This window comes from Notamacropus eugenii, chromosome X (genome assembly GCF_028372415.1).
Source record: "Notamacropus eugenii isolate mMacEug1 chromosome X, mMacEug1.pri_v2, whole genome shotgun sequence".
In the NCBI taxonomy this organism is placed as follows: domain Eukaryota; kingdom Metazoa; phylum Chordata; class Mammalia; order Diprotodontia; family Macropodidae; genus Notamacropus; species Notamacropus eugenii.
Window position 1 is genome coordinate 46,848,903 of NC_092879.1, and position 13,679 is coordinate 46,862,581.

Sequence of the window (13,679 nt, forward strand, 5' to 3'; positions counted from 1 at the left end):
AAAAATACAAATGCTTAAAGGAGTCAGTAGGAAAGGTAGAAATGGAAATCAGAGTAGCCATCCTATATTTATTAAAACATATTCCCACTTTTGCTTTTATCATTTCAAAACAGTGAATTGAGACTATCATATTTATCAAATTTTTATTCAGACTGATTTTAAAGCACTTACCTCTGAAAATCAAATGTTCACGGTTTTTGTTATCACAGAGGGCTCGACATAACTGCACACTAAAATAAGACAAAAATATTATATGTATCAATTTGATTGGACATGTTAAGTATGACTGAATACATCAAGCTACCTTCTTCTTTCAATGTCTCCCAACTAAAGTGGTATCATACAACAATGTATACATACAGTGACACCAAGACTGGATGCAAAACTATATGCAAATATTAACATTTGCCCTTACATTAATCCTTGCTCTTTGTAATATTTAATTAAAATGAAAACAAGTTTTACCATTTTCTTAAAAAATAGATAAATCCAAAAAGATGACTACACAAATACTATCTGAATGACTTCAATCCTAGAGGATTTTCACATACCAAGTTACTAATGCAATTTAGTTAAACTTAGTGTAATAAAGATGTAGCCATTAAATTATGCTAAAAATCACAGCAAATAATGATTATATATATGCATATATATAAAATCTAGTCTACTGACTGTATGTATACATTATATATTGATTATATATGCCTGTTTTTCTTAGTCACTAAAAAGATTAAATTACTCAGTACTGGTGCCAAAAGTAATAATGAATATGACTTCAAAAAATACAAGGGAAGGCTTATATTACGTGGATTCAGAATGAGAAAAAGGAGAAGCAAAGAATATAATTACAACTACTTTTAATCTGATTTATAAAGCATATATCTATGCTTTTTTAAAAACTGAAAGCAACGTATAGTTGTATTACCATCTACAGAAATTATTATGTTGTTTTACTTAACTCTTTTTGCCAACTATCACTTCACGATATTTTCATGACAGCTTGGAGAAGAAAAAACTAAATCTATGAATATATGAACATAAATTATTCTGATCTGCATATTAGACCTCTTTCTCTTAAAGAGATTATCTAATCTCTTTAAATATAAAGATAATCTCTTAAAGATTATCTACTTTATATTCTGTGATAATACAACAGAAGGGACCTGTGTTAAAATACATTTCTGATCCAAGTAGTGACTTGGGTCATTCAAAGTCCCTGAAATGGTACCAAGAGATGATATGTTTTATATACAGACATACAAATGATGTATGCACTGCTTTAACACTTCTGTAACTGATAAATATGGGCCACACAGACCTGCACTGGAGACCCAACTCTGCCAAATATGTGAATAACAAAAAGCAGTATTATGAGACATTTAAATCATACCTCCCACTTCATTTCAGGACAATTTTAATTTACCAATACACCTTTACTGAACAAAAGGTCATAGAATTTCAGAGTTGACAATGACCTCAGTAATCATTTAGTCCACGGGTGGGGAACAGCAAGCCTTGAGGACACGTGTGGCCCTCTAGGTCTTCAAATGTGGTCTTTTGACTGAGTCCAGGTTTTACAGAACAAATTCTTTTATCAGGGGGATTTGTTTTATGAAGTTTAGAATAGGTCAAAGGGTCACCCTTGAGGACCTAGAGGGCCACATGTGGCATCGAGGCTGCAGGTTCCCCATCCCTCATCTAGTCTGACCCATATGAAAACTGTTGGCCCCCACTATGGCAGTCACCATTGTTCCAGAAAGTATGTCCACTTTTTAGTCCTTTATCAGAGCTCCATAACTGTTCCCTTTAAAGTATAAGTGAAACCACCTTTCCAGAGTTTCTACTTGTCCTGGCACAAATAAAAACTTTCAAAGCCAAAATTTATCTTCAAACATCCCAGTTTCCAACTTTCATCCCTTTTCTTCAACTCCTCCAAACTCCAGTAAGCAACCTGTCAATCCTTCCACTTTTCTAACCTCTTCACCTACCAAAACATCAGCATATCTGGTATCATTTATACTTTGAAACTCATAGAATCACTCAGAACCAGAGCTGAAAGTAGGGGGGATAAAGCTTGGCTCTGAAGTCATATAACACCCAAGCCTCTAAAGGAAAACCTGCTTTAGCCATTTTGGAGTACCAAGGAAAATTGGGTAGGAGAAAATGGGGTACCTGCGTAGCTTCCCTCCAGTCTCCATCATCTTAACCCTAACACCACTCTACTTTCTCTTTACATAGAAAGGTTAACAGGATTCAAAAAGGTTTTTCTGAGATGGGGTAATTTAAACATCTTTGTTGGCAGAAATCAAGGAAGCAGAGACAGAGAAACAAAAAGCTGCTGGACTGGAAATGACTAACAAAGCAGGGACCTAAAAAAAGCAGGAAGAAATGTGATGAAAGGCTAATTTATTAGCCCTCAAAGAGAAAGGCTACTTCATTCTCTTCAATAGGAAGAAGAAAAAGATTAAAAGAAATACAGAAGTTAGGAAAACACTGAATGGTCTCTATTTGCTCCAAGTTCCTCAAGTACGGCAAAATATAAAAGCATAGCTACTGTTTTCTAAAAAGGGATTTTAAGTTTTCAACTTGTACTTTTTTTTTTTTTTTAACAAAAAGACTATATAGGAATGAAATGATTCCACATTTCAAAATCAAACTCCATATACAGGACAATGTTTTGCATTTGTGCTTTCAATAAAATATTAAATTACACAAAAGTGTAGTGGATAGAGGGACAGACTTGGAATCAGGAAGACCTAGGTGCAAGTGGTTGTTGAACCACCCAGTGGATGTAAGGGATAGACAAAAACATTTAACCTCTCATTTAAGATAAAATGATCAATTACAGACAAGTGGCTAGTCTGCATATCGGTGGAGGTGAGAATTTATATACCAAAATAAAATTCTTTAAAACATCATTTAAATTTATCATGTCACTACTTCAGAATTTTTTGCTTAGCTCATTTCCTTTGTCACAAGGAAAGGTTCAATCTAGGTGAGAAGTGGGGAAAGTTTCTACTCAAAAAAATGACTATTGTAAAAGACAAAAATACACCAATAAAATTTTTTAAATTAAGTACTGTCTTCTCCAGTATAATCATTAAGACTTTCCAGTGTTTGTTTTTTTATAAAAGTGAATACTGAAAAAGGAAATTAATGTTTTTAAAATGTGTATTTGGTTAACAGGAAAAGGAAATTTTTAAGACCACTTTAAATCACCTAACATTACTTCATCTACCATATTAACTTTTAAACTTACCCTAACATCTGAATGTTGGTTTGTTTTTTGTTTTTTTTGGGTTTTTTGGCACACCAACAAAAAGAAAGCAAAAGTCTACATATTTGTTACTGGCATTCAGACTAAAGTGAAATTAAATACTAATTTCCCAGTATGATCAAAAAGGTAAAGACCACATTAAAATATACTTGAAAGTAAAACATGGCTAAAATTCCTTAAAAACAACGTAATTTCCATTCTCTAACAAAGAACTAGGGGAAGAATAATTTCAACCTTATGAGCTCCACACTATGAAAGATTAAAAAGGGAGACTTGTACATATGGATAATCTGAGCCAAACTAATTTCTTATTCTTGATAGTTTTAATATAAATGACCAAAGGCTTACATTTTGAAAAGTACATGGTTTGTCAAAATGCTTTCATATCTATTACTGCATTAATTATACTATTCTCATTTAAAAAATGAAGACACTGAGGCATGGAAGTAAAATGACTTGCCCAAGGCCACACAGCTAGTTACTAAAACAGAGGTTGGAGTCACAGATCTGTGCTTGGCATACTGTAAAAAGGATCAACAAATCATTCAAGATGTGCTTTCTTCCCCAGAGAAGAGTATTTTAGTAAGGTGTTGACTATTCTAGTTAACAGGTAGGTTTTTCAAATATCATTATGTAAAATACCATTTGTCCCCCAAAGAGAGCCACATGTTTGCTGAATACAAGCAAATATGTATGCCTAATTTTATTAGATTTTTAAAGTCATTTTTAAATTATTCATCATTAGAAGAACCAGAAACTTAGCACAGTCAAAAATATATCCAATTTTGGAGAGGTGGTCAAATGAACTGAATTTTCTTCGCCAAAACCAAAATTACACATATGCAAGAGAAAAAAAAAAACTGTTTAATTAACAAAGATAGTAGGAAAATCATGGTAAGCTTTAAAATGACTAACTTCTTTTGAAGGAGAAATTATGCTTTGCTTCTGCTAAAAACATTTGTTATGTTCAGCTATTCCACTAGACATGTTTGGGGATAAAAAGCTCTCATATCAGGAAATTAACTTCTACCAAGGTAAATGAACACAAAGAATCAAGTAAAAACAGAAGCAATTACATTGTACTTTCAGATAAATGAAGAGTGACTCATACATTTGACATGGTCAATATTGACATGGTCACTAATCTGTGAAAAAAGATACTATGCTTGCTAATAAATGACCTGGAAGTCAGATTCAAAGGATCCTGAGGGTGCCTTCAAAAAGTTCTTTTATCATAGGTTCTCAGGCAATGCTTAACACTTTTTGAAGAAAAATCTAACACTTTTTCCACTGGGGAGGGTTGGGGGAAGAGGAACTTCTACTTATGAATTTCTGAACACTGATCAAAACTAGAAGTCAAGAAATAAGTTCCAAATTTAAAATAAAAAAAGACATGTTCAAAGAATAAAAACTTCAAGAAAAAGTTTGTAGGTAAAGCCTAGCCTAAGTAACAACTTTCCCCCCAAATAATTAAGATATACCCACCAAACTGATATTTCTTGAACTGATTCATTTATCAGTCATTGATTATAACCAAAAGAAAAGCTGAAGATTAGCTAGTCCACAAAATACATGAAGAGACATGCTTGTTAAATGATTTTTTGTTTTGAATGGAAAAGGAGTGTTAAGGGATAAAGGCGAGGTTAAAAATAGTGATGTTCATTATAAAAACGCACTTAAATGCTGGAAGGAAAATCCGAAGGAATTTGCTTTAAAATGACATGTAAAATTTATATTTTTAAGTAAGCAGTATGAAATAGAGATTCATTGCTTTGTCTGTAATCCTCTTCTTATATTCTGCTGCAAATATGGAAATGCTTTTGGGGGGGGGGGGTGGTTTAAGTTCATAATTTTTTTTAAAAGAATGGGAGGGAAAAAAGATTAGTCCAATCTCTTCATTTTACAGGTTAAGGAAACTAAAGACTACACAGGGTTAAGTGATTTGCCCAAGGTCCAAAACCTAATAAGAAAGCAGATTTAAATAGCTCCTCTGACTCCTCAGCTTCTCAAGGGCAGGTGCTAGTAAGGGAGAAAACTCAAAGCAAAGTGACTGTCTTTTTGGAGCTAGCTCCTATCTGATTAAAAACTATTCCAAAAGAAGTTTTAAAATTTTTCTGAGCAACAGCCACATAACTGAAAAAAGTATATTTTCACACAAGGCTGACCACTGTGAAAGGGACAACATCCACATTTAAATATAAAGTTCTGGAATGACTCTTTAAAAACAAATTTCAGACCTCTCAGACCTGGCCTAGGTGACCCCGGGCAAGTCACCTAACTTCACATGGCCTCCAAGCAACTCTAAGAGCAGGTTAATAGATAGGAATTTCCTCATCTAGAGTTTCCCTCCGCAAAGAAATCACAGATCTCTACGAAAAAACAAACAAAACAAAACCCCACAGGCATTGGAAGGTTTTGAAAGACACTGAGATTTATACAGATAGCATTTACAAATAAAGATCATAAGATGAAAACCTTTTTCCTCAAGGGGTTTTTTTATATAAGAAAATCCTAATTCCTTCTACTAGAGCTAGAATCCTCTATTAAGAGTTTTACCAACACAAGGAAGCTCATCTGTCACCTGTCAAATCCCGTACTAACACAGACGATACTTTAAAACTATATAAATCAAGATACAATATAAGCCAAGAGATTCCAAAACCAAACTACTAAAAACCTGCATGTGATATGCAATATGAAAAGATACTATAATTGGGTAGGAGAGCTCCAAGAAGAATTCTAGAATACTAATGGAAAAATTACTGATAATGATAAGGATATCAATACATTAAGCATTTCACTAATGCCTTGTTTGTAAATACTTTCTAGGAAAGACTCACAAAGTCTGTCTTTTCATTAAAAAACAATGTACGGGATCACTTGAATTAGTTCATAGCAAAGAAGGCAGAACCAGAATAATACACAGAAGGACTACAAGGTTGTTGGTTTTGCCATTTCTTGTTATAAGAGGTAAGAAATATCAATCAAGCAAAAGGAAGGGAAGGAGGAAAGGAGAAACAGAGGAAGGAAGAGGGAGGAGGGAGGGAAGAGAAAGAACTATGTCCAAAAATTACTAAACCATGCACAGTTTCTGACCTAGCAGTAACATTAAGCCCCTAACCAAAAGTATCAAAGAGGAAAAGATCCAATAAGTACAAAAATATTTATAGCAGCTCTTTTTGTAATGTCAAAGAACAGGAAACTAAGGAGGTACCCCATCAATTAGGTTAAGAACAAATTATATTGTATGTATATAACGGAATACTATTCTGTTATGAGATGATTAAAGAGTCACTAACAAAAACCTGGAAACCTGTATCAAATGATACAGAATGAAGTGAACAGAATTAAGAACAATTTATATTACAACATTACAAAAATGAACAATCTTGAAAGACTTAAGATTTCCAATATACCATGATTCCTGAGTATACGTAATAAAGAATGCATCATCTTTGAGGTGACGGACTAATGTACAGAATGGGACATTCAATTAACACAGTCAACATGAGAATGTTTTGTTTGACTATGCTTATATTACAGGGGTTTTGCTTTGGTTTTTGTTTTCTTTGGGTAAGGTGGTTCTAGAGTCAGTTGAGGAGAAAAATACTTGATAATAGAAATAAAATTTTAATTTTTTTAAAAAAAGGTAGAAAGGTTAGGATATAAGAACACATGGCTTGCTCCACTAAATAACCCTGACAATTACCTAGTAGTACCCTACCAACTTATAAAAAAATCTATTTCACTTTAGTAAAACTAAAACATAGGCCATGTATTTGGAAAACATGCTTTTAAAAACTATTAGCAGCACTATGTTTCTAGAGTGAATCATGACAAAATTGTAATTCTTACAAATTAAAACAATATATAAAGAAAATGCCCTTAATACTTTAAAATAGGTAAAAAAAAAAAAAAAAAAGCTCAGAGAAACACAAAATGAATTAACAATCAAGCAATCAACAAGCATTTATCATTATCCAACAATGTACCAGGCACTGTGCTAGGTGCTGAGCATACAAGGACAAAGATGTAATAGTTCCTGTCCTCAAGGATCTTACTTCCTAAAGGGAGAGACAACATATAAATCAAAGGCATTATCTGAGTCAAAGCCAATCTGCTTAGTCCAGTAGAAGAGACAAGGGTCAAGTCACTTTATTTTCCTATCTCCAGCAGCTAGCACAATGCCTCACGTGGGTGCTTTACAAGTGGCTTGTTGAACTGAATTATTTTGACCAAGGAGAGAAAATACATTTGAGATATAATTCTAAATATTTGCTAATGTTGATGATGAGGATGATGGTGATAAGCATCTACCTTTAAATATTATTTCATTCCTAAGCTTCCAATATCCCCACACACTACAATGTACTCAATCTGTGAGGTTCTAGATTTTTGGAAAAGGGGATTTTAAAAAAACATTTAAGACATTGTTAATCAGGCTCAGGGAAATAAAAAGTGAAAAATCTAACTCAGCAAAATAAATAAAAAGTTAGGCTATGTACAAAACAAAATTAATTTGATAATGAAAGACTACTTTATGAAACATTTATATGCCTAATATTTCATTATAATTTACAAAACACTTTTTGTAGTCAACTCTTTATATGATAGAAACCAGCTATAAATTATTACGTTGACTTGAATATAATGCAAATAAAAATCATCTCCCAGAAATTTGTTAACTACACACAGTAAAATGCTGATAACTGAGTTTTTAAAACCACTATTGCAAGTGTTCCATTCTAGAAAAATTAAAAATGGATTATATAACTGAAAAATCAGAAAAATGATCACAAAACTGTATTCTTTTACCAGTTTTAAACCTCCACACAAAAAGATTGCTGTGAATTTCACTGCCCTTAACCCTAAACACTTTCTGTTAAGTAGCAAAACTGTCCCAAAAATAATTATATTAACCCCTGTATAAATGAACTGACTTTATATTACTAACAATAAAGACTTACCAAGTAGGAATTAACATGCTGTACCAGCCCTTTTTTGATTAAAAATTGTGCATATGTGTATGTATACACACACGCACACTCTTATTTTTGTAAAATATGAAATACCTTGGAATTTATGGTCAGCCCAGACCAGCCATCATTCATTCTCCTAAATTCATCATTATGTCCTGGCTCCACCTTTTCCTTCTCTCCCTTATTTACTCCTTTTTATTACATTTTACTGCCTTTTAAAATTTGTTTTACTCTCTTTTATTTAGTTTCCCCATTAGAATGTTAAGGTCCTAAAGGAGAGAGACAATCTTCCTTTTTGACTACTTGTTGAATTGACATGAAACTTAACAAAGTGGCTAGTGCAAAATATTTGGAAAATGTTCACAACAGCTAAAAATGGAAGCTGTTCTAACAGTTACCTAAAATCACCTAACAATCGACCCAGAAAATATTATTTTAAAATATCTGTATGTTTAGTACTGTAAGATCTGGAAAGGAGGCAAAAAACATGGCATAAAGGGTCCTTGGCCTCTCAGAGCTTAACTTGTTGAAGAGACAGGACTGGGCAAAAGGTAATTAAATCACATGAAGTGATCAGAGAATAAATAAGCCCAGTGACAACTAAAAAGTCCTTTCTCGGAATTTCTTTTGCCATTAAGAGTGTAGTCTAGTCCTCAAATGTTTTATGGGGGAGTTAAATCTCCCATTGGGTCCTATAAATATGTTTAGAAGCTCAGACTTAGAAACGTCTGAGAACCAAAACTCAGAAAATTAATATCTTAACAAATACAAAACTGGTCCGTTCCCCCCCAAAAAAACACAAAAAACCCAAAAAACTCTAGCAATGTTTATTGCCACCTTGCTTTAAATTTTCAAATACTTTAGAGGTTAAATCTGAATTTTTTACAATACAAAGAGTCGTAAGTATTAAACTCGTTTCTACTGCTTGGAGAATGGGAGAAAATACCAGGCTGGTAAAGTGGATTTACTTTGATCATACTTTAGATTCTATTAAAAAATGAAGTATTTAAAGTTACCGTGAAGCTACATGTCATATTTTTTCAACTATTTTAAGTCCTTCAACATTTTGTGAAAAAGAGTAGAGAATGGACAATATCATTTCCCTTCACACTTTTCCCAAATTTTAGACCATGAGTTTTAAATAACCAAAAACCCGTACTTTTATATAGAATGTGAACGTGGAACGTTGACTCATGTTACAAGACATAAGAAATATGTTATGACTAAAGGAAACTGCGTTGTACATTGGCATCAATTAAAGGCAGTGGACAAACCTAAGCCATTAACATCTGCCATCGTCGTTAGGTCAGCTAAAACTAGTGGCAGTCAACAAAATGGGAGCGAGAGCAGGTACGTACAGAACGGCGGAAATTTCACCGAAGCTAAGCAAACATGAAGGCAGGAGGCAGTCGCCTCTCTAAAATTATTACTCGTTAATACACACACACACCCACACCCCCCACACACACACACCCTCCAAACTTTGGGCCGAGAAGGAAAAGTACCTCCACACAGGAGCACTCCATCACAGGGAGCCAGAGCGGCCAAGAGTAAGAATCGAAAAACTTGGCATGAAGCAGCTCTGGGCGACAATGAGACGAAAGAGGGACCAGTGAGAAAGCGCTGCGGGCGCTCAGGGACAACTCCGGCGGGAAAGCAAATCGCTCCCGGGAAGAAGAAAAGCGCCAGGGAGTCCCAAGGGCATAGGGCAGAACGGGAACCCCGGCGGGGGGGGAGGGGAGGAGAATGGGACCGCGGGGACCACGACGACGACGACGACGACGACGACGACTACAAGGGAGGGGAAAGAGAAAGGGAGAAAGGAATAGGAGCGAAATGGGGCGTGGAACTAAGGAACAGAAACCCGGGGAGGGAGGAAAAGACACGGGGTGGGGGGGAGGTAGTGGGGGACAATGAAACTGGGAGCAAGGAGAGAACGCGGTGAGGGGCCATTAGAGAAACTGGGAAAGGGAGGGAAGGGAGGAGGGACCAAGAACAAGACAGAACACGGTGGGGGAAGGGGGGCGGGAAACCAAAAACGGGAGAAAATTGGCTGGGGGGGGGGCGGGGGAAGAGCGGAAAAAACTCGCCTGGGAGTCGGGGGACAGAAATGGCAGAAACGGCGGGAAGGGAGGGAACAAGACCAGGGAAAACTCGGGGGGGGGGGGGGGCCAGAAGCAGAACAAACTCGGCCGGGGGGGTGGGGAAAGCGCCACAGGGAGAACCTGAGCAGAAGAAAATGGGGCGGGGGGGGGAACCAGTAGCAGCGGCAACTCGACTAGGGGCCGTGTGGAGGGGAGACCTAGGAGAAAGGGAACGCCGCAGGGGGCCGCGGGGGGTGGGGAAACAACGAGCAAAGGGAAAGAGAGGAGCGCCGGGAGTCAAAGGGAGTTTGGAAGGAAACAGGATCGGAGAGGCCACGTGAAAGTAGGAAGTGGGAAAGTGAGATCGCGGTGCAGGAGCGCGCACAAGGAGAGAGGAATGGGAGAGCCGGGGCCTCAAACTGAAGGAGCGCTCCGCGACGCGACGCGAAAGCGCGGAGCGGGAAGCGCCAGGCCGTGCCTGGCAGACTTCAAAATCCCACGGGAGCGGGTTTTCCCCCACGGAGTTGGACCGGAGGCCCGGGGATTCGCCCAGGGACCGAGGCCTCTAGACTTAGAAAGTCCTCACAAATTCGGCTCAGCCGCCGTCTAAGGGAGAGGGGGAGGGGGGGAGGGCAGGAAAGCCGCCGCCCCCCCCACCCCCAAAACGCCTCATCGAAGCCGAAAAACTCTCAGAACCCATCATCGCGGGCCCAGAATCCCCTGATTGGCCGTTTACTCACAATTCCGGCTTGCCCACTTTCTCCCAGTTTTTTATCCACTCGTAGGGAACCACCGAAGTCGCTCCGCTCGTCGCCGCCGCCATCTTCCTCTCTCGAAGAGCTGGAGCCCGGATGTATAGTGAGGGAGAGAGGGTCAAAGGGGAGCACCGCCCACGAGGCATGCTGGGAGCCGCAGCGCTCGCTCACCACCTTCCCCGCCTTCCAGGACGGGCCCACCCCCGCCAACGACCGTACCTCCCCGCGAAGGCGGGAACGCGCGAGCGTGGCCACGAGCCCGCGCTCTCGGGTTTTCCTCGGCGGAAGCGCGCTTCCCGCCTGGCGGAAGTCCTGGGAAAAAAAGGGAGCGGGAAAGCGGGAAAGTGTCCGCGGCTCCCACGCTTGCGTGGGCTGCCTACGCCGCCTCCCTCCGTTTCTATGAGCCCCAAAGGAGCTTATGAAGGGAACCCAGCCTCGAGCTGCGTCTACCACGTGGTGCATCTGCACAGAGTGGGGGCAATCACTGTACAGTCTTTGCCTTCCCTGCTCCATGCCTCAGTTTCCCCCTTTAAACATAAGTGGAACCGACTGGCTCTAAGTGCTTCCCGCCCCTCTACCGAGCTATTCTGTCTAGTCTAGCCAAAAAAATTATGGAAACAGTCCTGACAGAAGGTGACCCCTAAACATCTACTAGCAGCATGTTCCTGGAGAGAAAACTGAAAGAACTGTCTCATAATTTAGACCTAACCTACAAGAAAGGAAACCCTCGTGGAGATTTAATTCCTGCTATGGCCGTTAAGGGCTCTTACTGTCCAGAATCCTAAATCCTTTCCTCTGTATTTTAATCTCCCCCTTTAGAGCTCTAAGACTTTTAAGCCTTTCTCTTGGCCTCGATTTCTCTCCACTGTAGCAGAACTAGGTTGCACAGTCTCTAAAGCTTCTTGCCACTTCTGATATCCTTTGTTGCTCTCTTTTTAACTGGAGATGATGAGACTACCTGATCTCTAAGAGCACTAGAGCTCAAACATGCTATGATCTTCATTCCCTTCTTTTCACTATGACTCCTCATTTCCTCCTCAACCACAAGTGTGTTTCAAAGTAGTCGGATTCTAAAAGCCCCTCTTATCTCTGACTTACTGTGATACTGAGTCCTTTACCATCCAAGTACTTATGTTAAACAAGTACCTTTGTGTAACATAAGAAGGCTTGTACAACACTTGCTCACAACGCCAATTCTGACATTCTGAGATGCTACATTTCTCCATTCACCATGTAAACTTTGTTATCTACCTTAACATACTGGGAAGCTTACACAAGGCAACTTTCTGAAGAAAATTCTATTTTTGTAGCAAGGATAAACTTATGGAACTCATTGTTTTGAGAGGCCCACCATAAGGAAGACATTTAAAATCACAGGATGTTAGGACTGTGCACATAATCTCATCCACAGGTTATTAACCTGGGGCCCAAGATCACCTGCTTGCAGGGTCCCTTGAGTCAGAGGAGGTCAGTTGCAGAGTTTGAAAGGTTTTATGTATGCTTACAAAGTACTTAAACATACATTATCCTATTTGTTGTTTATCACTAAACTGTAGAGAATTTTTTGAAAAGATATATGACAGTTTCTGTTCTCAAAAATTTTACCATGTACTTGAAACAAGACTGATAAAAATCAGAGGACAGTAAAAGCCAGGATATAATTGAGATTTTTATCATTACCTAGGTTCCTTATTTTTGATGGGGTTAAGAAAGTAGCAAGTTATCCAACTACTTTGTTTTTCTTTGAGAAATGAAATATTTTACAGACACAAATTGACAGTACAGACACAATTCAAAGAATATGAAATTTTCTTAACATTTCACAAAATGTTCTTACTGACAGTTTAGCTAGAGAAAGTGTAGGATTTGTTTTTTATTTTTATTTTCAGCTCCAAATTTTCTCCTTTTCCTACTCACTAAGAAGGCAAGAACTATTTCTTCTATGCCCATTATATACATATGAAGTCAGGCAAAACATATTCCCATATTAACTATGTTACAAAAAAAGGAAGAAAAAGAGAAAAAAATATGCTTCAATCTGCACTCAGAGCTCTATCACTTCTTTATCTAGAAGTAGATTTTTGTTTGTTTGTTTTGAACCAGATCTGTGATTTAATTAACATAAGGAACTCCTGAGTAAGAAAGCTGACTGTACCAATTCAGGTTGGTATCTTCTCTGCAATTTAAACAGTTGCCTAGAGCATTGTCAAGTTGAGTGACCTATCCAAGGTACCTATCCAAACCAGTACATGTCAGAGGCCTGATGTGAGCTATCATCATTAAACTGAAACTTCCCTCTCCAAAGTTACCAGTGGTCTCTTGATTGCTAAATCTCATGGCCTTTTTTCATCCTCATCCTCCTTGACCTCTCTGCACTGCCTCTGATAGTGTCCATCACCCTCCTGGATACTCTCTTCTCTCTGAGCTTTTGTGGTACTGCTCACTTTTGGTTCTCCTCCTACCTGCCTGCTCCTTCTCAGTTTCCTTCTCCAGATCAGGCCCGCTAAATGTACATGTTCACATACACACACACACACACACAGAGTTCAATCCTAGGTCCTCTTCTCTGACTACACTATTTTAC

The 13,679-nt window shown here is 38.1% G+C and overlaps 1 protein-coding gene across 9 annotated transcripts in view; it reads right to left on the reverse strand.

Annotated features, from left to right (window-relative positions):
• The window catches only part of THOC2 (THO complex subunit 2), a 103,547-nt gene extending 92,128 nt beyond the window's left edge, over window positions 1-11,419 (reverse strand). For 8 of the 9 annotated variants that reach the window (XR_011970937.1, XR_011970936.1, XM_072625954.1 and 5 more), the window contains exons 1-2: window positions 11,081-11,419; window positions 172-230 (exon numbers count right to left, since the gene is read on the reverse strand). Coding sequence is in view for 6 of the 9 variants with exons in the window: in XM_072625954.1 (XP_072482055.1) it covers window positions 172-230; window positions 11,081-11,241 (220 nt within the window). In the remaining 3 variants the exon portion in view is untranslated. The remainder of the gene's footprint in view (window positions 1-171; window positions 231-11,080) is intronic. The other variant, XM_072625953.1, reaches the window with a different exon arrangement.
• Between the last annotated feature and the right edge of the window lie 2,260 nt (window positions 11,420-13,679).